The sequence below is a fragment of the Salmo salar genome, chromosome 06 (assembly GCF_965601325.2).
Source record: "Salmo salar chromosome 06, fSalSal1, whole genome shotgun sequence".
NCBI lineage: Eukaryota > Metazoa > Chordata > Actinopteri > Salmoniformes > Salmonidae > Salmo > Salmo salar.
In genome coordinates, this window is record NC_138296.1 from 54,846,250 (window position 1) to 54,874,151 (window position 27,902).

Below are 27,902 nucleotides of genomic sequence, written 5' to 3' on the forward strand. Positions count from 1 at the left end.
TTGTCCGTGTAGAGCAATTTGGGTTTCCAATCGCTCCAAAAGAATGTGGTGATCGATGGTATCAAAAGCAGCACTAAGATCTAGGAGCACGAGGACAGATGCAGAGCCTCGGTCTGATGCCATTAAAACGTCATTTACCACCTTCACAAGTGCAGTCTCAGTGCTATGATGGGGTCCAAAACCAGACTGAAGCGTTTCGTATACGTTGTTTGTCTTTAGGAAGGCAGTGAGTTGCTGCGCAACAGCTTTTTCTGAGAGGAATGGAAGATTCGATATAGGCCGATTCGTTTTTTATATTTTCTGGGTCAAGATTTGGCTTTTTCAAGAGAGGCTTTATTACTGCCACTTTTAGTGAGTTTGGTACACATCCGGTGGTTAGAGAGCCGTTTATTATGTTCAACATAGGAGGGCCAAGCACAGGAAGCAGCTCTTTCAGTAGTTTAGTTGGAATAGGGTCCAGTATGCAGCTTGAAGGTTTAGAGGCCATGATTATTTTCATCATTGTGTCAAGAGATATAGTACTAAAACACTTTAGTGTCTCCCTTGATCCTAGGTCCTGGCAGAGTTGTGCAGACTCAGGACAACGGAGCTTTGGGAGGAATACGCAGATTTAAAGAGGAGTGCGTAATTTGCTTTCTAATGATCATGATCTTTTCCTCAAAGAAGTTCATGAATTTATTACCGCTGAAGTGAAAGCCATCCTCTCTAGGGGAATGCTGCTTTTTAGTTAGCTTTGCGACAGTATCAAAAAGAAATTTCGGATTGTTCTTATTTTCCTCAATTATCAGTTAGAACAGAAAACCAGCAGGCTCGTAGGGCAGCGTTTCCCAAACTTGGTGTGCATTTAGGTTTTTGTCCTAACACTACACAGCTGATTCAGATTAACAAAGCTTGATGATTAGTTGATTATTTGAATCAGCTTTGTAGGGCTAGGGGAATAAAAAGAAAATGTGCAGCCCTTTGGGGTTCAGGTGACTGAGTGTGGGAAGCCTTTGTCATAGGGTAAAAGTAGAATACCCCTGGGCTGTAGGCTGCACACCTTGGGTCAAATATTAGATTCTGTAGCTGTGTATTTCATCAAAACAGTTCTGTTCTACAATGGTTAATTTCCTTGGCTCAGGGTAAGTAGTAGCAGGCCTAGAAGAGTCTTATGCGACGCAAACATTTGAGTTGTCTTCTTCCTCCTTTTTTAATCAATCAATCATAATAATTTGTCAAATGCCTTACAGGTTGTTTTGCCTATTGATGGCAGCTGTGGGCATACAAGCACAACAGACGCCTTCTATAAGTATGCATTTTGCACCCTGCAAATTCAAGCACTAAGCGTTTGACAATATCTTTTTTAGATTTTTAACTAAGCTTTCCCATTCCAGATGACCTCAATGCTGAATGCCTTGGTAACGTTATTCGTCTGAGTGTAGCTCCTCTTTTTGAAGAGGTCGACGCTGTCTTCAGTGAGTTTGTCTCGTATGATTCTCTTTCTCTCCTTTTCATAATTCATGGATTGATATTGTTTGTCAACTGTTGTGTTCACACCATCTCCATCCCTTCCAGATGACACACAAATCATAAACCTGACGCCTGGCCTTGCTACTCAGTGTGGATTCAGCTTTAAATTTGACCCAATGGGGAATGCCATATTTTTTGCTTCTCTTCAAAACTGCTTTTCCCAGACCATGGTAACCCTAAGCACTGTAGTGTTTGCTCTAACTTCAAATGGACAGTTTGCCTTTCAGTGTCACTGCAATTGCAACCCCGTAATGTAACAACGTCATTTTATTTAACCTTTGACACGGAGTCATGCTGAGGCCAGGCTCTTTTACAGATGAGCCCTGTATACACAAAGATACAAGTCAATATTTGCATCACTAGATGAAATAATTGAAAACAAACACTTTCTTCAGTAAAAAGGTCCTCAATCAGCCTGAGTTGCCGTAGAGCATGGAGGTTATTAGAAGTACGGTGCCAGAAACATTTAAGCAGTTTTACTTAACTCTGTGGATCTCCATAGTTAGCCACCCCTGAGACTGGGTCTGGTATCTCTTACTTCTAAGTTAACGATGAAGTAAGGTACAGCAGAAGTTTATGGAGGGCCAGCCAACTTTCTGATACAGACTGCAGTGATGTGTACTACTGAGCTCTTCTCCTGTAGTGTGGCTTCAATACAGTGGCAGCTGCATTCATATAGCCACAGTCTCTAACTTGCATGAATGTCAACTGAATTATTTGTTTTCTGCTATATAATGAGGCTTTTTTTTTTTCCCCCCTTAATTTTAGGATGATAAGATGTTCAGCTTGGTCATGCAGTTCAGGCTGCCAGGAAACCACATGACTGAAGACCCTGTGTATAGAGTGGGCAAAACCTGTAGCTACACCCCCTGGACCTCCCGAGAGATTCTGTGCGACCGCAACTACATGGAGGCAAGTGAGCAGAGCATGCCCCAACGGAGATGTTTACAGTGGAGCTTAAATGATCTGTCTAGAGCTACAATTGTCCAGTGTTTCATTTCTTCTGTGTCTTGACCGTCTCTCAATTCCTCTCGCCTCTTCAAAATGCACATAGGACAACTTTAGCGGCGAGGAATCTTGGCCTATTCTCAGTGCATTTAAGGAGGCGAGTGGACAGATTGCGTTCCTATTGTATGGGAGGGAGAAAATGCATAGGGAATAATGGCCTTTCTTCTCTAGGTGTCTGTCAGAAGGACTCTTCCAGACATCCAAACCGTCCCTGAACAGCCCACTGGAGGCCCGAAAGCAAGGAGAGGAGCTGAGGTAGCCATGTTTCTGTAATTTCACTACAAAATGACAGGATGGCGCTAAACAAAATGTGCGTTTGTTTAATTCACGTTTCCATTTCCTGAGACAGGCTGTTGCTTCAGGATACAAAATGACAGCAGTCGTTTTTAGTCCTAGCAAGAAGGTCATGAATGTGGATGAGGTCCAAAGAAAGGGCTATGCAATAGCCAACACTCCCACACGGCTGGTGTTAAGAAGCCCTCATAATGCAGAGGAGACATACCTCCAGAATGTAAGCTCACTTCCTCCATGAACTGGGTCATGTTCAGTAGAGCAAACGGTGGCCCTACCTGAACTCTGCAACATATTGTTAATACGGTGTGCCCTACTGAACACGGCCCTGGTGTGGTTGCCCCCTGAACAGGTAGCTGGGGTTCCGATGCGGGTGCTCTCAACCTCAACCTTCTTTGAGCAGAAGTGGCTGGTGACTCGCGTAGATGCCACGGCTGTTTGTCCAACACCAGGTTGAGTGTGAAATAATGGACTAACTTGGCAAATTTAAGAACCTATAAACCCATTTCTTAATTGGCTCCAGACAAGACTTTCGTTTGTGTTATGTAGTGTTCAGTTGGGACAATGTCTTTGAATGGGATGAACTTTTTTTCAATAATGGCACATTTGTTTTCAGTTGCAAAATGTTCTGTTATGATGTGCACTTGGCTTCTTGTTTCACTGCAGGGGCAGTGGCCTTTACTCCAGAAGTGATCACCTGGTACATGCCCAAGCACATCGACCCACTTTTGTCCTCTGATGCCTTCACCATGTTGGAGGTGTACATGGGAATTGACGCTAAGAGGCTGGACACTGAGGAAATGGCTGCCAGAAACTACTCGGTTTTAGTCACAGAGGCTCATATTATTGTTGAAATTCCGGTGGGGGCGGTTGGCGGCTATTTCAAGGTCAGCGTTGGATGACTAAAATGTTCCTGTTTAATTTCTAAGTCAAATCTATTTGTAGAGCCCTTTTTACAGCAGCAGTTGTCAGTGCTTTGCAGTAACCCTTTGCCATCTCTCATGGGTAAACTCCTAGAAACGTTGTCTTGTGTAAAATGTTTCTTATTGAGCAATTGTCTGCTTAATCAGGCTAATATACAATGGATCGGTGGGTGTGTATACAGCCTGACACATTGGATTGCAAAATCGTGTGAATGTTGCATAAAATTACATTTAAACATACTCTACCGCTTGAAATTTGAGACCAATATCCACACTAAAGTATTGTTTACCAGGCTTTTTAGGGAGCCGGTAGCTTTGCCACTGGCAACTGAATGCAAGCAACGCTCGGTTACACTCGGCTACTGTTTACATTTGCGTGTCGGTTGCTTTGAAAATGCAAGTTGACAACCATATACCTACCAGCTCTCTAAAGTCTGGTAAACAATACTTTCCTTTGGATATTTTGTCTTTAAATTACGAGCGGCTGGAGGACAAACCACACAGATAACCGGTAGGCTTTTTTTAAAAACCTGTTTTGGCACTCCAATTGTGTATTACAGCCTGAATGCATCACTCGTCTCCCTTACAGAGCCATATTCAGGATGACAAGTACTTTGTCACTTACACCATTGAGCCCATGCTTGAGTTGCTGTGGATCGAGGAGGTCGCACACGAGGACACCAGATACAAAGTCCTCTTCCCTATCACAACACCTCCGATGGCCAGGCCTCCACAAGTTCGCAACTGTGAGTCTGGTTTAGTTAAATGGTGCCTATGGTAATTTGGGATGCCTGGGTTGTTCATTAGGCACAAGACTGAAACGGGGAGGCAATACCCGGACTTCTCCAATAACAAATGTCCATTTTCGACTTCCATTGTACCGCATTTCAAAATGTTTGCCAATGAACAGACACGCCCTTAGACACGGTTCCTGAGCAGGCAGTGTTTGTGCTTGAGTTGGGGACCTTCAACCTTGATGTGGAGCTGCTGAACATCACCTTTCCCACCATGGTGCTAACTGTTGCAGAGTGCAACGCCAGAGGCTTCAATGTTCAGGAGCAGAGATCCCTGGACAACACCTTGAAGACCTTCAGGATGGAGGTGCCCTTCTCAGACCCGGTGGTCTTTAAGGAGGTGTGTTTCTGTTAAATGCAAAGCCACAAGCTACATGCCCTAATAAGTGGGCCACCAACAAAATAGAAATGATGGTGCAAATGTACTTTGTATCCCTCATTTACTCAAGTGTTTCCATTATTTTGGCAGTTGTATGCATTCACTTGCCAATAGTGCTTGATTTAGAGGAATGAGGGCAACATTGTTTTAATAGTCCCCATATGTGCTTGGTTGTCACTTGATGTTGACTAGAGTTCTGTTACAACAATGATGCTTTTAACTTCACTACAGAAAAGGGTGGAACAAGGTGTCACAACCTTCACTCTTCAGCTGATCTACGGCCTGGTCGTCTTTCCAGAGTACGCTCCTTTCTCTCACTCTGCCGTTGTGGACGCTGTACTGCTGGACATTGGTATGTAACTGGACTACGCCAAACTACTGTTGAATGGTTTCCTCTCGTTAATGATTGCCCTGAAAGGAAATTGGCAGTGAAAGCCACATGGTGGACTTGAGAGCCCAACTAGCCATACTGTAGGCTTTTCCTACGCGGTCTCTCTACAAAGAAAATGTTAAGCTTTAGAGTATTTGGACCCAGTGTCCTGTTCCTGATTTTCCAGGATCGTGTTTATTCAGTCCCACCGTAGCAAAAGATTTTGCAACCGAAAACAAGGGTTTCTTCTTGGACAAGTTCAAGTCCTGTTTTTTGTGCTTAATGAACACAACCCTGTTTGTCCTTGTAGTGCCACCCTCAGTCACTGGCAACTGTGATCAGGAGAACTTCCACATCACTGTGGACTACAGCAACCAAGAGCCCTTTTTCGTGGTCTTGGTTGGCAAGCGGCTGCTTAACCATGAGCTTGCTCAACAGTATTTAACAGAGGGCGACGCAGACTTCACCATCACGTTGCCCTTCTCTTCGCCGGACGCAGTGTTTGAGGTACGATGCTCTCCCAAAACATGTTAACCTAAATTGCTGCAGCTAGCCTCGCTTTCCTTACCCTGTATACAATATTGGACTAATGAACTCTCCCACTGGTTCCCAGTCGGTTCACTCGTCCTCTGTCAGGAGCAGACTGGATGTGGCTCTGTTGAATCCTTACAACAACATGACCATCAAATACTTTTCCCTGGCTTGCAGCTTCCTCAAAACGCTGACTGGTTGGTTCTCAAACAATTACTTCCGATAAATAGTCGTATGACATGGTTACCAAACCTGGGTTCCTTGGAAATACTGAGTCTAATAGTAGTGCCAGATGGGCATGGTTTGCACTTTTGGTGCTATTCCATTGGTTCTACTGTGCTTGGCAAGCTCAATTAACACAGAATCCAGGTCTGATAGCTACATGTCTTTTGCCCCCCCCCCCCTCCAAGAGTGTTTCTCTAATGGGACGATGACTGCGCTGGCGGTGAAGGTGGAGTCTGCTCCCAATCTGAACCCCGGTCAACTGACCCTGAGCGACCCCGCCTGTGGTCCCACCTACAGCGACGATCGCTTCGCCTACTTCCACTTCACTGTCAACTCCTGTGGCACCACCAGGAAGGTAAAATGACTATTACCCTGAGGTGATGGGTACTGTGTATTTACGGACTGTTTGCTTCTGCAGGCTGTAATAAGTCAATTCCCCTCTACTACATAGTTTATCAACAATGTGATGCTGTATGAGAACGAAATCTCCTTGCCAGATGAACTTGAGGTGAAGCTGAATGCCACGACGTCTTCAGAGGACGAATATCAGTGAGTGCATTACGCATCACAATTGTAGCTATTAGATTTTTATAGTAGTTTTTTCTTCCTTCACCAATTGCTCAATACTTGTGCCTCTACTACCAGTGTGTCCACTCCACTGCTTGAAGTTGCCTACATCCCTCTTTTTAGGTTAAAGGTTTCCTGCTACTATGTGGTCAACATCACTCGCACATTGGCCTTCCTCACCAGGCCGCGTGACAACGAGCCTTTTGCCGAGACTGGGACGGGTCGACTAATGGTCAGAATGAGACTCGCTCAGGGTAAGCGTGCACAAATATGATATATTACTAGTAGCGTTTGCTATAAGTGATTAGTGTTCATCGCGGCACAACAGGATATGATAAACGAGCCTTTCTCAATGGACAAGTTCAGATGGTACCTCGCTGTTTTGTGCCCACTGAACACGACCCCGGTTGTCTCGTCCTGTGTTCCAGACGCCTCGTATAACACGTTCTACCAGGAGGAGGACTATCCAGTGGTGAAATACCTGAAACAGCCTCTGCACTTTGAGGTGGAGCTGACCAGGTCCTCTGACCCCAAGGTTGCGCTGATGCTTGACCACTGCTGGGCCACCCTCAACGAGGACCGCGACTCCCGACCCCGGTGGAATCTCATCATTAATGGGTAACTTGTTGTTTTTTGGGCCTAAACAAGTGTTATTCCACAGGTGTGGTTCCTGAGTAATTAGCAACCGATCATGCTTGGCAGGCCATTTACTTTGGCTACCGTGGCTATGCCCCCATCCGTAGGTCATGAGTGGTCACAATGGTTTGAGCATTAAAACAATGTATGCGGTCTGTCACCAGATCTCCACCCAATTTAATTAACACGTATGGGAGATTCTGGCGTGGGGCCTGAGACGGCGTTTCACATCACCATCAACAAAAGATGGAATTTCTCGTGGAAGAATGGTGTTGCGTTCAAGACACTTGTAGAATCTATGCCAAGGTGCATTGAAGCTATTGTGGTTCGTGGTGGCCCTATTAACCATTTTTTTACGCGTACGATCACATGTTTGTTATCACTGAGGGGTCCCTGCAGCGTACCATTGGAACAGAACGTATGATGCAACAAACGACTCTAAACCGCATTGTCTGAATAAAACGTTAAGTACATTATACTTACGGTATGCTACAGTAGAAAGGACAATGCGTTACACAGAAAATAAGGCACTTTGATAGGAATGCAATAAATGTGCCAGGCCTGTTCTGACTAGATGTGCAAATGTCTGTATGCTTGGGCTTTCTCTTGAAGGAAAGTTTGGCCGGCTCGTGAAATGGGCTACTTTTGTGAATTAATGAGGCAAAGTTAGACGTTGAAAGGGCCTATAGAAAATTGCCAGGTAGTGTGCCTTGGTTTGAGGTCATCTGTCCACATTTTGGAACAGTGAGTGCATTCTGACATCACGTGCATAAACTAAACTCCCACTGGGGCGACTGTTGAAGATATTTGGAACTCGCGTGTGAAAAGGTTAAGACACTATGTTGGCGTTACCTGTACCTACACCTTTTTACTCAATGTTATCCTTTTGGTTTGCTACAGTTCAGTGTTGTGCCGAACTGATGGTCAGTCGAATGGAAATCAAGAGCGGCTGGCAAGCTTAGCTTGCCTTTCCGATTGGTTTTGGGTTGAATTGTGACCTCTTGCGTTTAAAACAGTTATTGCACTAAACATAAAGGATGGTTCACACGCCTGTGCAGCATGGAAGTTAATGTTTGAAACTGAATAGGATCAGTTGAAAGGATCCCCAGAAGTTGATGCCACTTTCAATGTAATTCCCTGTACCTGGGGAATGAGCTAATTGGGAGTTGCTAAACATGAACAAATACCACGGTCAAGTGTGGCAGCATCTTGCTAGCTAAAAAAATGTTACAGCACAGTACTCAAAAGAGTAGCTGGCTGGGTTTGTCATAAGCATTGATTTGGGTGAGCACTTCGCCACAGATGGAAACCGCTGGCCTATTTTTAACTTTGCCATCTTATCTCAAGAATTGAAATTGGGTAACTATATTGAAAGATGACTTTTCTACATTTTAATGGACACTGCAACCTTTGGTAGATGGGCAAATGACACTTTATTTTGCGGGTGCCTTTTCAGTAACTGGATGCAGTGTAGTGAAGCAACTTTATTGGTCAAAACCATTCATTTGGGGGATCGGGTTTGCAAAACGCTATCAAATCATGCAATTTTGCCGTTTTTAGGAAATGGTCGCAAAAACTTAAATTTGGCACCCCTATTTTAATTTGCTCCGGCGGCCATGTGGACACAAGGCTCATCTGTCACGGGAGTAACTTTGCAGCTGTTTACTAAATGGTAGCAGTGTGAAAATGTTTTGTATATCATAGGAAAAGACACCACATGTGCATGAAATGGGCAGTTCAGATTTGTCACTTCAAGTGCAACTATATCATACTTGGCTTAAATCGTTGTGCAAAATCCTGAGAAAGCTCTGGCCATCGTCTGTCAGATCAAGTGGATTTGTACTGGTGTGGGCGTTTGTCTCTCTTCACAAATCCCTTTTTGCTAATATCTGGCAGTTAAACAAGAAACCTCCCAAAGATGCAAATTAAAAAGTGTGCCTAAACTGTCAATGCGTCGGTTACTTTGTATAGTAGAGCTGCTCCCTTCACAGAAGTCCTCCACGTGTGAATCCGATGCCGTGGGTGTAGAATTTATTTTGTGTGACCAATTTTTCCGACAGCGGAAGAATTGCATGAAATTCTTAATTCAAATGATTGCGTTGTTGATGATACCGACTGTATATTCGGCAACTTTTGGTTAAACCACGATCAATATTCAGGTAGTCTGACCATTCTGGATCATTTAGATCTCACCACATGAGAATGCATTCATGTCAATGTAATTGAATATACATGTTGGATGTAGAATTGTCTTTTTTCAAGACAAAGGTAAAAGAGTTTTGGTGGGAAAAGCCTGTTAACAAAGACATTCCTTTAGTTCATACTGGAGGGGGAGAAAGAACCCACTTCTCCTGTAAATTGATCTGATCCTCACAGGACAGTCGTGACACCACCATAAGACTTCGTACACAAGGCGGTTGGGGTTTACAGCGTTTTCTTGTGCCTAACTTAGTCCCTCTCTCTACACTGGCAGCTGTGAGAACCCGGAGGATCCATACCGTGTGGTCTTCCACCCGGTGGTAGCTGATGCCAGGGTCCACTTCCCCCCTCACGTCAAACGCTTTGAGGTCCATATGTTTTCCTTCGCTGAGGATGCGGTTGAGCCGAGGGGCCAGGTAACAAAGTTCACCCAATCTTTATTGGTTAATTTTGTTTGACTGGCAATCATCCCTTTTTTAAAATCTTTGATTCCTAGGTCTTTGTCCATTGTGACGTGGTCATCTGTGATGCCAGTAGTCCCACTGGTGGCCCCTGTAGTGGACAATGTGTGAATCAGGACAACCCGAAAAGAGGTCGGTCTTGTTTTATGCTTTTCAGACCCTGTCAGACCATAACTGAACTAATGGGTTCTCTCTCTCTCTCTCAACAGGTCAACGACATGTCAAAGACCTCTTTGAGGAACATCATTTATATGTTTCTTCTGGATACATTCTTTGGGTGTAATGTCTTGTTCTAACATGTCAAATAAAGTGTTCTATATAACAATTAAGTTTGCTTTACTTGCGCGGCAACAATCCTAACCGTTGGAGCTACCTTAATTGTATCTGATTTGCATTTAACACCACGGCGCATGTACTTTAGTGGACGTAGTAGGCTTGTCATCTGACGTGTATCAATCAACCCTTTTGTAAGCATGGAACTCTGAACCATCCACCGGAGATAAGTGTTGCACACTAATTTCCCGTCTAGGACAAACAATAGGTGTGAAAACAAAAGCTTTCCAATGTCCAGTAGGAAGAACTGACTCAATGTTATAGCAGATGGTGGTTTGCCAGCAGGGCTGTGGTTGGATGCAGGCCCCAGGGAGCGCAGCGGTGTTAATTTTCAACTGAAATTACAACTTTCCTTGATACCTCTCACTAGCTTGGTTTCCATCCAAATATGGACATTTCTTTATTAATGATATGCATGTCAATCTCAAATGGGAAGAGCTTGACTTCATCACTACTTGTTTTTGTAAGAAGTGTTGACAAGCTGAATGTACCGAGCTGTCTGTTTTTTAAAACTACCCATGCATATGCCACCACAGGTCTCTTCACAATCTCAGGATCAGATTCAAAGAAACACCTTACGGAACAGCGGGGACTGTGAAGAGACAGTGGTTCCTCCTTTAAAAGTTGCGGGACTTAGAGGTACCCAGCTTCATTGCTCCAGACCACCACAAGGGGGAGTTGGCGCACTCATTATGCATTTGGGTCCCAAGGTTTTGTTATGACCAATCGTTCCAAAGACGAATTTTGACGCGAGCCACCCTTGCCTTGTGGCGTTCAACGAAGCTGGCTGACAAAACAGATGGAAGGTGTCTTAACGAGTCAAGCAAATGTACAATTTGAGAGGAATATGTTAATGTGCGTCTATATTTTGTCAAAGGTAAATTAGCTAGTGTTAGGAGAATGAATTTGTCTTTTTAGGGACTCCTGAGAACCAGCAAACCAGGCTGTTGTCTTGTGAAACAGTGGATGTAAAGAATCTAGCTGGCTAACTATTTACTTGCTTATTGTGTCGGATTAAAAATGACTATGTAGCCGATCTGGGTATGGACCCTAAAACGTAAAGTTCATACCAATCTATGAAGCCTAGAGTAGAATATATTGTGCCAAGGATGCAAGTCCCCATATTGTAGCCTGTACATTGACTATATTCACTGATCATGTGCGGTTCAGGTATGACAGATTCTTTTTCAGTCATATCAAACGCCATTGTTTAAATGATGCGGTGTCTGCATGCATGTATTACACTTCAACTGTTTACTGCTCCTGGGATATCAATGATTACACATTGTGTAACTATGCAATAGACTAAACATGATTGATTTGTAATTCATATAAAGGGGGGAAAAAAACCCTATGCATATCTGAGGACACCGGCTAGTATTTCAACCAGTGGAGAATATGAAATGCTTTATTGAAGTGTATTTATAATAATACAATTAAAATGCAAGTTCAATCTTGGGCGGCCAGAGCGTTGGACTAGTAACCGGAAGGTTGCAAGATCGAATCCCCGAGCCGACAAGGTAAAAATCTGCCCCTGAACAAGGCCGTCATTAACTGACTTGCCTAGTTAAATAAAGGTAGGCAAATCTGTACTTCAATGCACGTATGGTGTGCATTAGAAGACGAGGTAAGAACAGCGGCAGACGGCATATGATTCATGGATGACAGTGCTACCCTAATATTCTCTCAGCGCAATTGTGATGACCTGTCTCCTAACCTTGGGGGGGCCAGTGACGGGACTGGCTTCCTCTCACATCAAAACATACCTGCAGACGAGAGAGCATGATTAACATGGTCAGTCATCTTAAATCAGGAGGTGAAATGCAAAACTGACCTTGGATCATTAACTCTGGGATTTCAATGTAAAGCATGTCTTTAATAATACTTTGTGTTGACTCAATCAAGTGACATCTCACCTATGATCATTCTGTGCCCTCTGTCAGCCAGTTCAGATGCGGGAGGGGTTCACCAAAACAGCTGATATAACCTAGAGGATTTAGTGGCTACAGAGTACTTTAAGCTGAAAAACAGACCCACGAGGATAATGCCAACAGGTGTCTGCGTCACACAGTATCTTCTTTCAGAGTGTACCTGAAATATTTAAATATAGAGGGCTGTGTTTCTCACCACTTGGTTATTGTGAGGCTAACCCCCAGGGAAATCATGACTTGGCAGCAACAGATAGTCCAGTGAAAATGGCTGTGTTTATGTGGAGTAAATTAGCAGCTGACATCTTAAGGGTTTTGTAATTCATGCATGTGAGACAGGTTCCATGTACAACAAGACAGGCAGACATGGAGAAAAAAAACAGAACAGTTTAATTACCTCTGGTTATGGACACTTTTTATGCCAGCAATAAAGCTTCCACTGCCTGGTCCTCAGGTCAGCTCGCTCTCTGAAAGTAAAGAAAACAATAACTGAGATATGACCGTTCAATCTAAAGCAGCACATGTCATTTTTTAGGATGCGTCAATACAGCCCAGTGCCGCTTACCTGAGATGCCATCTTCGTAGGTGTCCGCTTTGACATCCTTTTGTGTCGGGGGCGGGAATGTGCTTTCAGAAGAATTATTTGAAAATAAAGGTTTTGCTCTCGACACAAATGTACCTCCATAGCATATAACAATTTGCCTGTGATTAACCACACCTTCATACAAACGTGCTACTGTATGCAGAATTCTTGACGCGCAACTGAAGACGCTGCCCTATCCTGCCAGCACGCCCACAAGCGAGCCATTCGGTTGTGCTAATAGTTGGGCTAATAGCTGAACAATAGACTATTCGACCTTTACTAAAGAGTAGTCTAATAGCCGAGCTAGGTGTGAACCCCCCCCCCCCCCCCCCCCCCACATCGGAGACCAGAGTTGCCCTAACGACCAAGGGGTAGTCAATGTAATGACTTTTTAAATAAGTTACCTTACACGTTATGTTGGCTGACAATTTGTTAGCTACGCTGTCCTTACGAACCACATTGGATATCATTACAGCACTATGTACTGGTATGTTAGCTAGCTACTGAACATTAGTAGTTATACACAACCGGTCAAAAGTTTTAGGATATCTACTCATTCAAGGGTTTTTCTTTATTTTTACTATGTTCTACAATGTAGAATAATAGTGAATACATTAACTATGAAATAACAAATATGGAATCATGTATTAACCAAAGAAGTGTTAAAATCAAGATATATTTTGTATTTGAGATTCTTCAAATAGCCACATTTTGCCTTGACAGCTTTGCGCACTCTTGGCATTCTCTACCAACTTCACCTGGAATGCTTTTCCAACAGAGTTCCCACATTTGCTGAGCACTTGTTTGCTGCTTTTCCTTCACTCTGTGGTCCGACTCATCCCAAACCATCTCAATTTGGTTGTGGTCGGGGGATTGTGGAGGCCAGGTAATCTGATGCAGCACTCCATCACTCCCCTTCTCTGTAAAATAGCCCTTGCACAGCCTGGAGGTGTGTTGGTCATTGTCCTGTTGAAAAACAAATGATAAGCCCACTAAGCCCACACCAGCTGGGTTGGTGTATTGCTGCAGAATGCTTTCGTAGCCATGCTGGTTAAGTGTGCTTTGAATTCTAAATAAATCACAGACAGTGTCACCAGCAAAGCAGCCCCACACCATAACACCTCCTTCTCCATGCTTTACATTGGAGATGATCTTTCTCACAAAGACACAGCGGATGGAACCAAAAATCTCCAATTTGGACTCCAGCCCAAAGGACTAATTTCCACCGGTCTAATGTCCACTGCTCGTGTTTCTTTGCCCAAGCAAGTCTCTTCTTCTTATTGGTGTCCTTTACTAGTGGTTTCTTTGCAGCAATTCGACCATGAAGGCCTGATTCACAGTCTCCTCTGAACAGTTGATGTTGAGATGTGTCTGTTACTTGAACTCTGTGAAGCATTTATTTGGGCTGCAATTTCTGAGGCTGGTAACTTTTTAATGAACATATCCTCTGCAGCAGAGGTAACTCTGGGTCTTCCTTTCCTGTGGCGGTCCTCGTGAGAGCCAGTTTCATCATAGCACTTGATGGTTTTTGCGACTCCACTTGAAGAAACTTTAAAAGTTCTTGAAATGTTCTGTGTTGACTGACCTTCATGTCTTAAAGTAATAACGAAATGTCATTTCTCTTTGATTATTTGAGCTGTTCTTGCCATAATATGGACTTGGTCTTTTACTAACTAGGGCTATTGTCTGTACAAACCTCCCCCCCCCTCCCCCCTACTCACAACACAACTGATTTGCTCAAATGCATTAAGAAGGAAAGAAATTCCACAAATTAACTTTTAAGAAGGCACCTGTTAATTGGAATGCATTCCAGGTGACTACCTCATGAAGCTGGTTGAGAGAATGCCAATAGTGTGCAAAGCTGTCATCAAGGCAGTTGGGGTGGAGTGAGGAATTTGGGCCGAGTTCAGGTCAGATGAAGTGAGGAAGAACAGATATCACTAAAGTTCTGTCAAGCAACAGAGGTGTACTGGCTGTTCAGATGTGTAAGGAGGAGACTCAGCATAGGAGAAAGGGTTAAATACCAGTACTTGTGTGATTACAGCACCTTGCCTTGGCCTCCACTCCACACTTGCCATATTCATGTGGTCCCCCACACCTCACACAACGTCTCTGCCCCTTACAGATGCTAGCTGCATGTCCCATGTGCTGACACTTAAAGCACCAAAGCGGCGCTGGCACAAACTCCCTAACATAAAAGCTGATGAATCCTAGATGTACTCGTTTCGGAAGATTCCCTTCAAACTCTAACTGCACTGTAGTACTTTCTACTCCACCCTCACTTTTCTTACTGCTCATTCGCCTCACCTCATCCACCGGTCACCTCCCTCTTACAAACCTCTACAGGATCGGTGTCGCCCCCATGGGACAGTTAAGCTAACGTAGCCTAATGTGATTAGCATGAGGTTGTAAGTAACTTGAACATTTCCCAGGACATAGACATATCTGATATGGGCAGAAAACTTACATTCTTGTTAATGTAACTGCACTGTCCAATTAACAGTAGGTATTAGAGTGAAAGAATACCATGCTATTGTTTGAGGAGAGTGCACAAATTATGAACTTGAAAATGTATTGATAAACCAATTAGGCACATTTGGGCAGTCTTGATACAACATTTTGAACATATATGCAATGGTTCATTGGATCGGTCTAAAACTTTGCACGTGCACTGCTGCCATCTAGTGGCCAAAATCGAAATTGCACCTGGGCTGTATAAATACATGATGGCCTTTCTCTTGCATTTCAAAGATGATGGTACCATATCTAATGTGTTATATACTCCTACAATCAATTCACATTTCCACAAACTTCAAAGTGTTTCCTTTCAAATGCTGTCAAGAAAATGCATATCCTTGCTTCAGGTCCTGAGCTACAGCCAGTTAGATTTGGGTATGTCATTTTAGGTGAAAATTGAAAAAAAAGGGGGGGAACAAACTGGAGCAGCAGCACGACCAGGTGGACTGGGGACAGCAAGGAGTCATCAGGCCAGGTAGTCCTGAGTCATGATCCTAGGGCTCAGGTCCTCAGAGAGAAAGAAAGAAAGAGAGAGAGAATTAGAGAGAGCATACTTAAATTCATACAGGACACCGGATATACAGGAAAGATACTCCAGATGTAATAGACTGACCCTAGCCTCCGACACATAAACTATTGCAACATAAATACTGGAGGCTGAGACAGGAGGGGTCGGGAGAGACTGTGGCCCCGTCCGACGATACCCCCGGACTGGGACAAACAGGCAGGATATAACGCCACCCACTTTGCCAAAGCACAGCCCCCACACCACGAGAGGGATATCTTCAATCACCAACTTACCATCCTGAGACAAGGCAGAGTATAGCCAACGAAGATCTCCCCCATGGCACAAACCCAAGGGGGGCACCAACCCGGACAGGAAGATCACGTCAGTGACTCAACCCACTCAAGTGACGCACCACTCCTAGGGACGGCATGGAAGAGCACCAGTAAGCCAGTGACTCAGCCCCTGTAATAGGGTTTGAGGCAGAGAATCCCAGTGAAGAGAAGGGAACCGGCCAGGCAGAGACAGCAAGGGTGGTTAGTTGCTCCAGTGCATTTCTGTTCACCTTCACACTCCTAGGCCAGACTACACTCAATCATAGGACATACTGAAGAGATGAGTCTTCAATAAAGACTTAAAGTTTGAGACCGAGTCTGCGTCTCTCACATGGATAAGCAGACCATTCCATAAAAATGGAGCTCTATAGAAGAAAGCCCTGCCTCCAGCTGTTTGCTTAGAAATTCTAGACACAGTAAGGAGGCCTGCGTCTTGTGACCGTAGCGCACGTGTAGGTATGTACGGCAGGACCAAATCGGAAAGATAGGTAGGAGCAAGCCCATGTAATGCTTTGAAATCAGCCCTTGCCTTAAAGTAACTAACTTTGGCTTTCCGGATAGCCTGAGTGCACTTATTTCTCATTTGCTTGAATGAGAGCCATTCAGCCTGAGTATGTGTGTGCCGAGCCTTTCACCAAATGCAATTATTGAGGTGGAGTAACTCTGTAAGATCACGGTCGAACCAGGGGCTGAACCCGTTTTTAATTCTCATTTTCTTTATGGGGGTGTGATTGTTAATAATACCGCTGAAAATATAAAAAAGAAGGTCCATGCGTCTTCGACAGAGGGGATCAAGCTGATTCTATACCATTTTACAGAATAACACAAACTGCAGTTATACTGCAAAATTACTGCAGTAAAATAAAGTTATTTTGGACAAAGTATTTGCAGCATACTGCAGTTATACTACACTCTGACTATAATCTTTTTTCAGAAGGGATGTGGTAGCTAACTAGCTTGTTAATTGTTTACAAATTGGTGAATGTGCTAATAAGCTAAAACAGCTACCTTGCTAAACTCAGCAAAAAAAGAAACGTCCCTTTTTCAGGACCCTGTCTTTCAAAGATAATTCGTAAAAATCCAAATAACTTCACAGATCTTCATTGTAAAGGGTTTAATCACTGTTTCCCATGCTTGTTCAATGAACCATAAACAATTAATGAACATGCACCTGTGGAACGGTCGTTAAGACACTAACAGCTTACAGATGGTAGGCAATTAAGGTCAAAGTTATGAAAACTTAGGACGCTTAAGAGGCCTTTCTACCGACTCTGAAAAACACTCAAAGAAAGATGCCCAGGATCCCTGCTCATCTGCGTGAACGTGCCTTGGGCACGCTGCAAGGAAGCATGAGGACTGCAGATGTGGCCAGGGCAATAAATTGCAATGTTCGTACTGTGAGATGACTAAGACAGCGCTACAGGGAGACAGGACGGACAGCTGATCGTCCTCGCAGTGGCAGACCACGTGTAACACCTGCACAGGATCGGTACATCTGAACATTACACCAGCGGGACAGGTACAGGATGGCAACAACAACTGCCCGAGTTACACCAGGAAAGCACAATCCCTCCATCAGTGCTCAGATTGTCCGCAATAGGCTGAGAGAGGCTGGACTTAGGGCTTGTAGGCCTGTTGTAAGGTAGGTCCTTACCAGACATCACTGGCAACAACGTTGCCTATGGGCAGAAACCCACCATTGCTGGAACAGACAGGACTGGCAAAAAGTGCTCTTCACTCACGAGACGCGGTTTTGTCTCACCAGGGGTGATGGTCGGATTCGCATTTATCTTCGACGGAATGAGCGTTACACCAAGGCCTGTACTCTGGAGCGGGATTGATTTGGAGGTGCAGGGTCCGTCATGGTCTGGGGCAGTGTGTCACAGCATCATCAGACTGAGCTTATCATTGCAGGAAATCTCAACGCTGTGCGTTACAGGGAAGACATCCTCCTCCCTCATGTGGTACCCTTCCTGCAGGCTCATCCTGACATGACCCTCCAGCATGACAACGCCACCAGTCATACCGCTCGTTCTGTGCGTGATTTCCTGCAAAACAGGAATGTCAGTGATCTGCCATAGCCAGTGAAGAGCCAGGATCTCAATCCCATTGAGCACGTCTGGGACCTGTTGGATCAGAGGGTGAGGGCTAGGGCCATTCCCCCTAGAAAAGTCCAGGAACTTGCAGGTGCCTTGGTGGAAGAGTGGGGTAACATCTCACAGCAAGAACTGTCAAATCTGGTGCAGTCCATGAGGAGATGCACTGCAGTACATTATGCAGCTGGTGGCCACACCAGGTACTGACTGTTACATTTGACCCCCCCCCCCCCCCCCCTCCCTCCCTTCGTTCAGGGACACATTATTCAATTTCTGTTAGTCACGTCTGTGGAACTTGTTCAGTTTATGTCTCAGTTGTTGAATCTTATGTTCATACAAATATTTACACATGTTAAGTTTGCTGAAAATAAACCCAGTTGACAGTGGGAGGACATTTCTTTTTTTGGTGAGTTTAGTTAGTTGAGTGCTGTTGCTAGCCAAAAAGGACTTGTTTTGAAAGTTGGATCATCTTATCCTTTAAGGCTTTAAATGTGTTCTTAAACTATGATTTTGAACATTCAAAGCAACTGTGAAATGTCCATAGCAACTGGGAAACGTCCATGCAGGCATTGTCACCTTACCTTGCTAAATTACTTCTAAGTGATAGAACGAAGAGCGCGACAACCAATCAGCATACACCACTGCATCCACACCTGTCGTTACTATGACAACTAGTGTAGCCATGTCAGCAATTAACTGTCTGAACACAGATAAAACGGATTTGGAAAACAAAACTGTTTTGAGCATTAATGCCTGCAGTGTAAACAAGGCTTTAGAGCACTGAGCTTGCAATTCAAAATAGCATTATTATTTTCATAATTTACTGACATGAGATGGCGCCAGATCTATTATTCAGTATTGAGAAGCTGCCTCCAAATAGATTTTAATAATGAATGTCATTCTGTAGGCCAGTCTCACAAAACACTCCTGCGGCGTCCACTACTACCGTAGGCTACATCCAAGAAAGAACTCCTACTGTATGCTTCATCCAAGAAATAGAGTATGTTTCGTATAAATCCACTTCAGATTGAGTACAGAACCAAATAAATCCCCAACAAAAAGTAATGCCATTTCTTTGCTCATATCAGGTAAAAAGAAAAGACACACTGCTCAGTCAGGTGATGAATAAATGTTTTAAAATGTTTATTGAATGTGTTTTTCACAAGGATCAAAACAAAATGTAAAGAAAAAGGCAGAAAGAGTAGCATGCAGCCACCACTGTTCACAAAATTAGCCATTTATTCCCTCCACTTTCCTGATAAGGCATCTCTCTCCTTAAACAGGACAATCGATTCCAAAACCAACATTTATCAGATGTTTTCAGACCTCCAGTGGACTTTTGTTGAGATAAAATAAGACTTACCTTGACAGACTACTTTTGAGGTCTGAAAACATCTGACAAACTTTGGGTTTGGAGTGTACTTTCACTTTAACTAGCAGCATCAGGTCATTTAACTGCAACACAATTCACTAGCTTTACTAAGCTAACAACGCAGGGTCACACAGAAGAAGGCAGAGGATAATGGACGTGGCACACACAGGTGGCGGATTAACTGATGGACATCCAAGGCTAAATAAATAAAGGGATGAAGAGATAAAACTGCTACAGATGTCCCCGACAAACTCTTTGGACAAAATAATCTAGATTTTAAGCCAAAAAAACCCCCAGAAATGAACGATAAGATAAGAGATCATAAGTGGATTGTCTTAAGAATGTTTATTTTTTATAGTCATACAATATCAATCTATAAGGAAAGGATGGTGTTTATTCTGAAGATGAACTAACTGGTGGTAGGCATTCAAGCGATGGTACTTTCACAATAACTTTTTGTTTTTAACTAAGACATCAAAAAGACGGGGGGGAGAAAAGATCGGAAAACTTTCATCGCTTTACACATTTCACGTCATCCGATGGCAGACTACTTGATCTCCTCCTCCACTCTCCTTTCACTTATCTACAATATTATGGGGTCTGGGTTTGAATGTTACAGGGCCTGTTTTTATCTAAATATGAAATCATTTCTGGGTAACAATTAAAGCACCTTACAGTGATTGTTTGTTTTTGACCATTTTAATTGAAAACAAAAACTGCTTCTTAGCAAAGAGCAATTTCCGAAGCAAGAATTTTGCTGTTGGAGTGGTCTGAAAATTTGCCTCTATTGGAAAAGAAGTTTGGACTCTTTCCTTATTGGTCTATTAACTAATTTACTACATGGTGATGTCACCATGGAAGGTCAAAACTCCATCCCACCAAAACAGGCAAATATTTTAGGCACGCTTTTCAAACAGCTCTTACACTAAAAGGGCTAAATATTACACAATTTAACCACTTGCCCCCAAAACACACAAATATTGGACTATAATTTGTGCCTTCCTGTATTATAATCATGGTAAAAATGTTATTCTACTGAGCCATTTATACTTTGTTAATATTCTCATCTTTTATTGTTTCTTATTATTGTTGCATTGTCGAGAAGGAACCTGTAAGTAAGCATTCAGTGTCTCCCATGTGTATCGCATACATACAACTTGAAACTTGAAGGGCATTTATCATTTTTACAGTATTATTCCAACCTCAGTGTAGAAATGTATATAAAAACAAGGAATATCACGTTTTTGACTGCACTGGGCCTTTAAAGAGTATCCCTCTAGAAATGCACTGCTGAGTTAAAAATGGCAAACTGTGGGAGGCCACACACACACACACGAGAGGGGGGTCTTCAGGCAGGCATGTAGGGGGGAGGGAGCTCTTTCTCTGGCATCTTCATTGCCATTTCGTAGGTGGGCAGGATGTACTGAGGAGAGAGAGAAAGTTAATCATTACATTCATTTCATTAAACAATAAATCAATTTATAAATATAGCCAACTTCGCAGTGTGAAAGGACCAGAGATATTAGCGACATTTGATAATGCTATAATCTGTCTCTTAAACAATCTGGGAAGGAGACTGGGTGTACTGTATCAGTAATGCGCATATATTATGACGTTTTAAGTGTTTTCCACTAGCGCCGACTGTCGAGATTAAATTAGTCTGTACAGTCGGCTACTTTTTCCACTTAAAACCTGTTGGGGATGGGGGCAGTATTTGCACGGCCGGAAAAAAAAACGTACCCGATTTCATCTGGTTACTACGCCTGCCCAGTAACTAGAATATGCATATAATTAGTAGATTTGGATAGAAAACACCCTGAGACAAATCCTAACAGGAAGAGGAAATCTGATGTGTGGAATCACTTTCAAGCCTTTGCCATTGAAACACACAGGGACTTATTAATCATTTAGCACTTCCTAAGGCTTCCACTAGATGTCAACAGTCTTTACAAAGTGGTTTGAGTCTTCTATGGTAGAAACTGACCCAAAGAGAGGCTTGGGAAGTTGGTCACAGGGGGAGGGCCATTACTACTATGACACGGGCGCCCATGGGAACCCTTTTGTTCTGAAACGTTTAGTAAGACAATGCAATCGTCCGCCTTGAATATTATTGAAGCTCTGGTTGAAAAAGGCCCTAAAGATTTATGTTATACAACGTTTGACATGTTTGAACGAACGTAAATATATTTTTTTTGCACATTCGTGACGACAAGTCCAGCGCGCCTCGTACATTATGAGTAGCCTTCGGAACGCGCTAACAAGAAGGAGCTATTGGGACATAAATTATTAACTTTTTCGAACAAAACTACATTTGTTGTGGACCTGGGATACCTGGAAGTGCCTTCTGATGAAGATAATCAAAGGTAAGGGAATATTTACAATAGTATATTTGATTTTAGATGGTTCCAAGATGGCGCTAACATGTATCGCTTAGCCTATTTTTCTGAGCATACCACGTCGTTTATTGCAAAGTGTGATTTCCCAGTAAAGTTATTTTTAAATCTGGCAATGCGGTTGCATTCACGAGATGTTAATCTATAATTCTTTGAATGACAATATTACATTTTAACAATGTTTTAGAATAGTAATTTTGTAAATTGTAGCGCTGATCACCGGAAGCATTTGAGGGAAAATGTTTTCTGAACATCACGCGCCGATGTAAAATGCTGTTTTTATATATAAATATGAACTTTATCGAACAAAAAATGCATGTATTGTGTAACATGATGTCCTAGGAGTGTCATCTGATGAAGATTGTCAAAGGTTAGTGCTGCATTTAGCTGTGTTTTGGGTATTTGTGATGCATGCTAGTTGCTTTGAAAATGGCAGTGTGTTTTTTTTTGGCAGGGTACTCTCCTAACATAATCGAATGTTTTGCTTTTGCTGTAAAGCCTTTTTGAAAATCGGACAACGTGGTTCGATTCAGGAGAGGTGCATCTATAAAATGGTGTAAAATAGTCATATGTTTGAGAAATTGAAGTTATAGCATTTATGAGAAATTGAAGTTATAGCATTTATGAGGTATTTGTATTTCACGCGACGCGATTCCACTGGCTGTTGACTAGGGTTCCCAGACAGGTTAAATTAACTAAGCTACTTTTCAACTCTAGTCAGAAAGACTGCAGAGCCCTCTTCCGCTAGAATGAACAAAACGCACTTTCTTGCGATCTATTGATATAGTACAGGCGCCTGGTCAGTCACAAAGTGAACGATGACAGAGAAACACTGCTGGTTTGGCAGTCATCTGTCCCGCCTCTTGGTAACTTTGGTGTGTGTGATGTGTACGCTGTGGTTCCAGTCAAATTTCTTTACACGGAGGGAGAGAGCATGAATGAGTCGCACATCCCATATAATGTGGTAAAAATAAGGCAAAATCCACTAAGCCCATTGTTTTCAGACACATTAATTTATTTTACATTCAGGGTCCGACATCATTGATGGACCACTGACCCGGGGCCAGTAAAAATGTGTGTGGGGCCAGTGGATCTCGTCAGTCACTGTCCCGACAGAGACAGTAACTTTTCGCATTCCAATTCAACATTTACCTGCTCGGTCAGTCTACCATTGAAGACTACACACGTAAATGTCATGCTATTTGTATTTGAGCAATATGATTGGCCATTCATTCAAGCACCACCATGCTCCCACGAGTCACAACATCTCAAGCAGTAGCATTTGTCTTGGCAAGCCTACTGTAGCCATGTCGATTGCTCTTCTGGAACGTTTGTCTTTACAGGGGCAGTGTCCTGTTTTAAAATCTTCACAAAATGACAATTTAGAAACAAAAATGACTGCAATTAATAGAATGCAGTTCTAAAGAATGGACGAATGACTTGCATTGCTAAATTATATTACACAGATGTTTAATACATATCATAATAACCAAATGTAGCCAATTAATAGGTGAATATAGAGAGAAAGCATGTCAACCTATAGGCCCTGCATGTCCACAATGCATTTAAGAACTACACCATGTTCAGGCCAGTAGATCACCACTCCAGGCCAGTGAGAATTTAACTTTGCACCCTGGCTAGTTTCATATGCAGCCACGGAGTGGTGGCACATAGGCCAATTACTGTCAAACAGCAAGCTTGACTAGTCTTTAAAAGGTGTCAAACTGAGTCAATAAAGTTAATCTCAACAGTACCAGTCAAAAGTTGACACCTACTCATTCAATTTTTTTTTATTTTTTTTTACTATTTTCTACATTGTAGAATAAAAGTGATGAAATAACACATATGGAATCATGCACTACCCAAAAAAAGTGTTAAACAATCAAAATATATTTTAGATTCTTCAAAGTAGCCACCCATTACCTTGATGACAGCTTTGAACACTCTCGGCATTCTCTCGACCAGCTTCATGAGGTAGTCACCTGGAATGCATTTCAATTAACAGGTGTGCCTTGTTAAAAATAATTGTGGAATTTCTTTCCAGCCAACAAGGTAGGGGTGCTATACAGAAGATAGCCCTATTTGGTAAAATACCAAGTCCACATTATGGCAAGAACAGCTCAAATAAGCAAAGAGAAACGACAGCCCATCATTACTTTAAGATGTAAACATAAATCAAATCAGGAAAATGTCAAGAACTTTCAAAGTTTCTTCAAGTGCAGTCGCAAAAACCATAAAGCGCTATGATCAAACTGGCACTCATGAGGACCGCCACAGGAAAGGAAGACTCAGAGTTACCTCTGCTGCAGAGCATAAGTTACCAGCCTCAGAAATTGCAGCCCAAATAAATGCTTCAGAGTTCAAGTGACAGATACATCAAATGTGAAATCAGGCCTTCATGGTCAAATTACTGCAAAGAAATCACTACTAAAGGACACCAATAAGAAGGAGGCTTGCTTGGGCAAGAAACACAAGCAACGGACATGGAAATCTGTCCTTTGGTCTGATGAGTCAAATTTGAGATTTTTGGTCCAACTGCCGTGTCTTTGTGAGATGCAGAGTAGGTGAACGGATGATCTCTGCATGTGTGGTTCCCACCACGAAGCATGGAGGTGTGATGGTGCTTTGCAGGTGACACTGTCAGTGATTAGAATTCAAGGCACACTTAACCAGCATGGCTACCACAGCATTCTCCAGCAATACGCCATCCCATCTGGTTTGCACTTAGTGGGACTATCATTTATTTTTCAACAGGACAATGACCCAACAAACCCTTAGGCTTTGTAAGGGCTATTTGACCAAGAAGTAGATTGATGGAGTGCTACATCAGATGACCTGGCCTCCACAATCACCCGACCTCAACCCAACTGAGATGGTTTGGAATGAGTTGGACCACAGTGAAGGAAAAGCAGCCAACAAGTGCTCAGCATATGTGGGAACGCCTTCAAGACTGTTGGAAAAGTATTCCAGGTGAAGCTGGTTGAGAGAATGCCAAGAGTGTGCAAAGCTGTCATCAAGGCAAAGTATGGTTACTTTGAAGATTCTAAAAAATATATATTTTTTGTATTAACACTTTAGTTACTACACGATTCCACATGTGTTATTTCATAATTTTTGTGTCTTCATTATTCTTCTACAATGTAGAAAAAGGTTAAAAAAAAATTAAGAAAATCCCTTGAATGAGTAGGCGTGTCCAAACTTTTGACTGGTTCTGTATATCCTTAATAAATCATACAATGTAGTTAGTTATACACTGAGTCCACAAACATTAAGACCTTCTTAATATTGAGTTGCACCCCCCTTTGCCCTCAGAACCGCCTCAATTTGTCAGGCATTGACTCTACAAGGTGCTGAATGGCCCATGTTGACTCCAATGTTTCCCACAGGTGTGCCAAGTTGGCCTAATGTCCTTTGAGTGGTGGACCATTCTTGATACACACAGGAAACTTAAGTTTTAAAAACCCAGCAGCATTGCAGTTCTTGACACAAAAACTGGTGCACCTGGCACCTACTAACATACCCCGTTCAAAAGGCAATTAAATCTTTCTGGCCCATTCACCCTCAATGGCACACATACGCAATCCATGTCAAAATTGTCTCAAGGCTTAAAAATCTCTCTTTAACCTGTCTCCTCCCATTCATCTACACTAATTGAAGTGGATTTAACAGGTGACATCAATAAGGGATCATAGTTGTCACCCGGAATCACCTGGTCAGGCGATGTCATGGAAAGAATGCTTAATGTTTTGTACACAGTGTATGTCCATAGTATCACATCGGGACAAGTAAAGATCTTGTTTGTATTTTTTTATATGAAGTCCATCAGGACTTGCCAGACAGTGACGTTAAAGTGAGTGACTCGTCAGTAGCCTACCAAATTCCATCGGTAAGAGAGCTGTTCATTTGGCTCCCTTTTTGCTATTATCTGCAGATTAATTATGCAAACATTTGATGAAGATGCTGAATCCTCTTCACTGCAAAAACAATAGGTAGGCTAGTGGAGAGAGCCTAACTCTGGTCCAAAATATGATCAAATAAAACAGATTGAATAAAAAGAATGATACTTATGATATTTCAAAGATAGTGACTTAATCAAAGTATTGACAATGGAGTAGTCAACTGCTGCTTTCTGTGTAGCAAAGCCAATGTTTGACACCTGCTTCATTCTTCAATCATACCTGTCTGGCAGATGTATTTTCTCATCTCTCTTAAAAAAGGAAGCTTGAAGCACGTGGAAGTCAGCAGACTCTTATAGGATTCTTTTAAAGGTCCAATGCAGTCAAAATTCAAATGTTTCCTGTGTTTTATATCATATTGCACACCAGCTGATAAAACTAACACTAATTAGTGTGAAAATACAATCTAGCATTAGAATGTACCAGAGGTCACCAAAATAGAGTTTGTTCTGCAAAAATGTCTTAAACCGGGGAGCCTGGCTTGCTACTTTTTTTAATTATTGGGCTGGCAACTTGTGCTTGTGGAAAACAGTTATTTTTATTCGCCAGTTTTTCCTTCGGTTGATCGAGCACACATTTTTTTCTCGAGGCAAGTCGAAGTTCGGTAGACAAAGTCCACGCCCCTTCGTCTGTGAATGGTCAACAGTGCTACTCCTAGTGGAAGATGGAACTATGGACGGGATTCTTCAATTAAGCGTTTGTTGTCATTCAACAAGAGGCTACTAGTTTTCATGCAAATCTTTTCACTTTAAATACTGCTCCAAACATTTAGACCTCTGAAAAATTGTCAACATTAATTACAGATTTCTTGATTTATCTTAGACTATTTTGATGAAGTATTTCTGGCTATGTTGTTGCTCAAGAGGGATAAACAACAGTAATATTGGCATAATATTTTCACATTTTTCAAGCGAAGGTCTTTAGGGAGTATTCGAGCACAGACGTTTGCGTCGCCTAGCCAAGTTCTGCTAGGAGCAAACCGAACCTGTTTGTAGACTGCTTAAAGATGTGAAAGGTATGCTTCAAATGTGATTACCGGTAATCCGAGTGGGGGCTTTTCAGGCACAGACATACCTGGGGAGGCGCCGTAAAGGCAGGGTAGACGGCGATCTCCGGCACATTCCTGTTGTTGATGTACTTGTAGCAATTCCACACACAGTTGATCAGGTAAGCCTGAGGGGAAAGTGGTCAAAATGTTTAGTCCTTCTACCTGATCCTGTGATGCTCAAACCTGGTCCTAGAGGGCCACAATGTGTGCAGGCTTTTGTTACAGCCCAGCTCAAAACACCCCTGATTCAGCATCTGAAGGTCTATAACCCATCTACTAAAGACCTGTCAGTCAAGGTCTATCATCAGTCTACTAAAGTACTTTCATGGATTGGTAAATCAGATCAAATCTCACATGAACACTAACAAGTGCAGTAAATCAAATAAATTGCATATTCTTGGGAATCTGGTTGGGGGGGGGGGGGGGGAATGGAGTGCAGCATTCAATCACAGCTATTTCCCAGAGACCTTCATGATGATGAGAAAGGTGAAGAAGACGAGGACGAAGAGCAGCAGGCAGCTGGAGTCCATGGAGAGCAGGTTGTCCTTGTAGGGGAAGTCTGGCTGAGAGGCAAGGAGAGAGACATTCAGCACATACAGAAGCTAAACAAAACCCCATAAAGACAGACAGGCCAGGTGACAACGATAGTGAGAACACATTTAAACCCTCTAGGGGGGTATATTACAGAGCGAGGTCAATGAGTTAGCCAGCTAACTTTCCCAAGTACTTAGAATTACTTCAGTTCTCTCTGAATACAAACTAACTTTGAACCAGCAACCCATTTGAATGTTTTTCTTTAATTAACTGCTTTCATAGAGTGGTGAGGAGCAGTCTACCATGCCCGGAAGCTAACTCAACATAAATGTTCTGTATATTTAGGGTTCACGCAAACATAGTTTAAGCTTTGTTCTACTACTGACAGTTACAGCTGATTTCGGGATTG

The 27,902-nt window shown here is 42.7% G+C and overlaps 2 protein-coding genes across 4 annotated transcripts in view; one reads left to right on the forward strand and one right to left on the reverse strand.

Annotated features, from left to right (window-relative positions):
• The first annotated feature begins 979 nt into the window (after window positions 1-979).
• On the forward strand, window positions 980-10,218 carry LOC106595957 (uncharacterized). Of its 2 annotated transcripts, none has more exons than XM_045720700.2 (21): window positions 980-1,121; window positions 1,230-1,288; window positions 1,374-1,454; window positions 1,555-1,679; window positions 2,278-2,421; window positions 2,689-2,772; window positions 2,867-3,028; window positions 3,161-3,260; window positions 3,475-3,695; window positions 4,321-4,477; window positions 4,642-4,865; window positions 5,136-5,256; window positions 5,585-5,781; window positions 5,888-6,002; window positions 6,216-6,385; window positions 6,482-6,579; window positions 6,721-6,851; window positions 7,026-7,215; window positions 9,707-9,848; window positions 9,929-10,025; window positions 10,103-10,218. In XM_045720700.2, exons 1-21 carry the CDS (start codon window positions 1,099-1,101, stop codon window positions 10,174-10,176), a joined length of 2,715 nt encoding a protein of 904 aa, XP_045576656.2. In that variant the 5' UTR covers window positions 980-1,098; the 3' UTR covers window positions 10,177-10,218. The 2 variants fall into 2 exon arrangements, with proteins under 2 accessions (XP_045576656.2, XP_045576657.2); XM_045720701.2 differs by having other exon boundaries at window positions 4,654-4,865.
• Window positions 10,219-19,309: 9,091 nt separating this feature from the next.
• Window positions 19,310-27,902, reverse strand: part of lap4a (Lysosomal-associated transmembrane protein 4A) — a 30,542-nt gene continuing 21,949 nt past the window's right edge. For both annotated transcript variants that reach the window (NM_001140354.1, XM_014204584.3), the window contains 3 exon segments: window positions 19,310-20,985; window positions 26,986-27,084; window positions 27,427-27,522. In NM_001140354.1, the coding sequence (NP_001133826.1) occupies window positions 20,911-20,985; window positions 26,986-27,084; window positions 27,427-27,522 (270 nt within the window). In that variant the 3' untranslated portion in view covers window positions 19,310-20,910.

Bases quoted from the DNA above. Each gene is read 5' to 3' on its own strand.
- LOC106595957 (XM_045720700.2), top strand. From the start codon at position 1,099: ATGGTTAATTTCCTTGGCTCAGG. The intron at 3,261-3,474 runs GTTGAGTGTGAA...GTTTCACTGCAG, and splicing joins GGCTGTTTGTCCAACACCAG to GGGCAGTGGCCTTTACTCCA. The intron at 5,257-5,584 runs GTATGTAACTGG...TTGTCCTTGTAG, and splicing joins CGCTGTACTGCTGGACATTG to TGCCACCCTCAGTCACTGGC.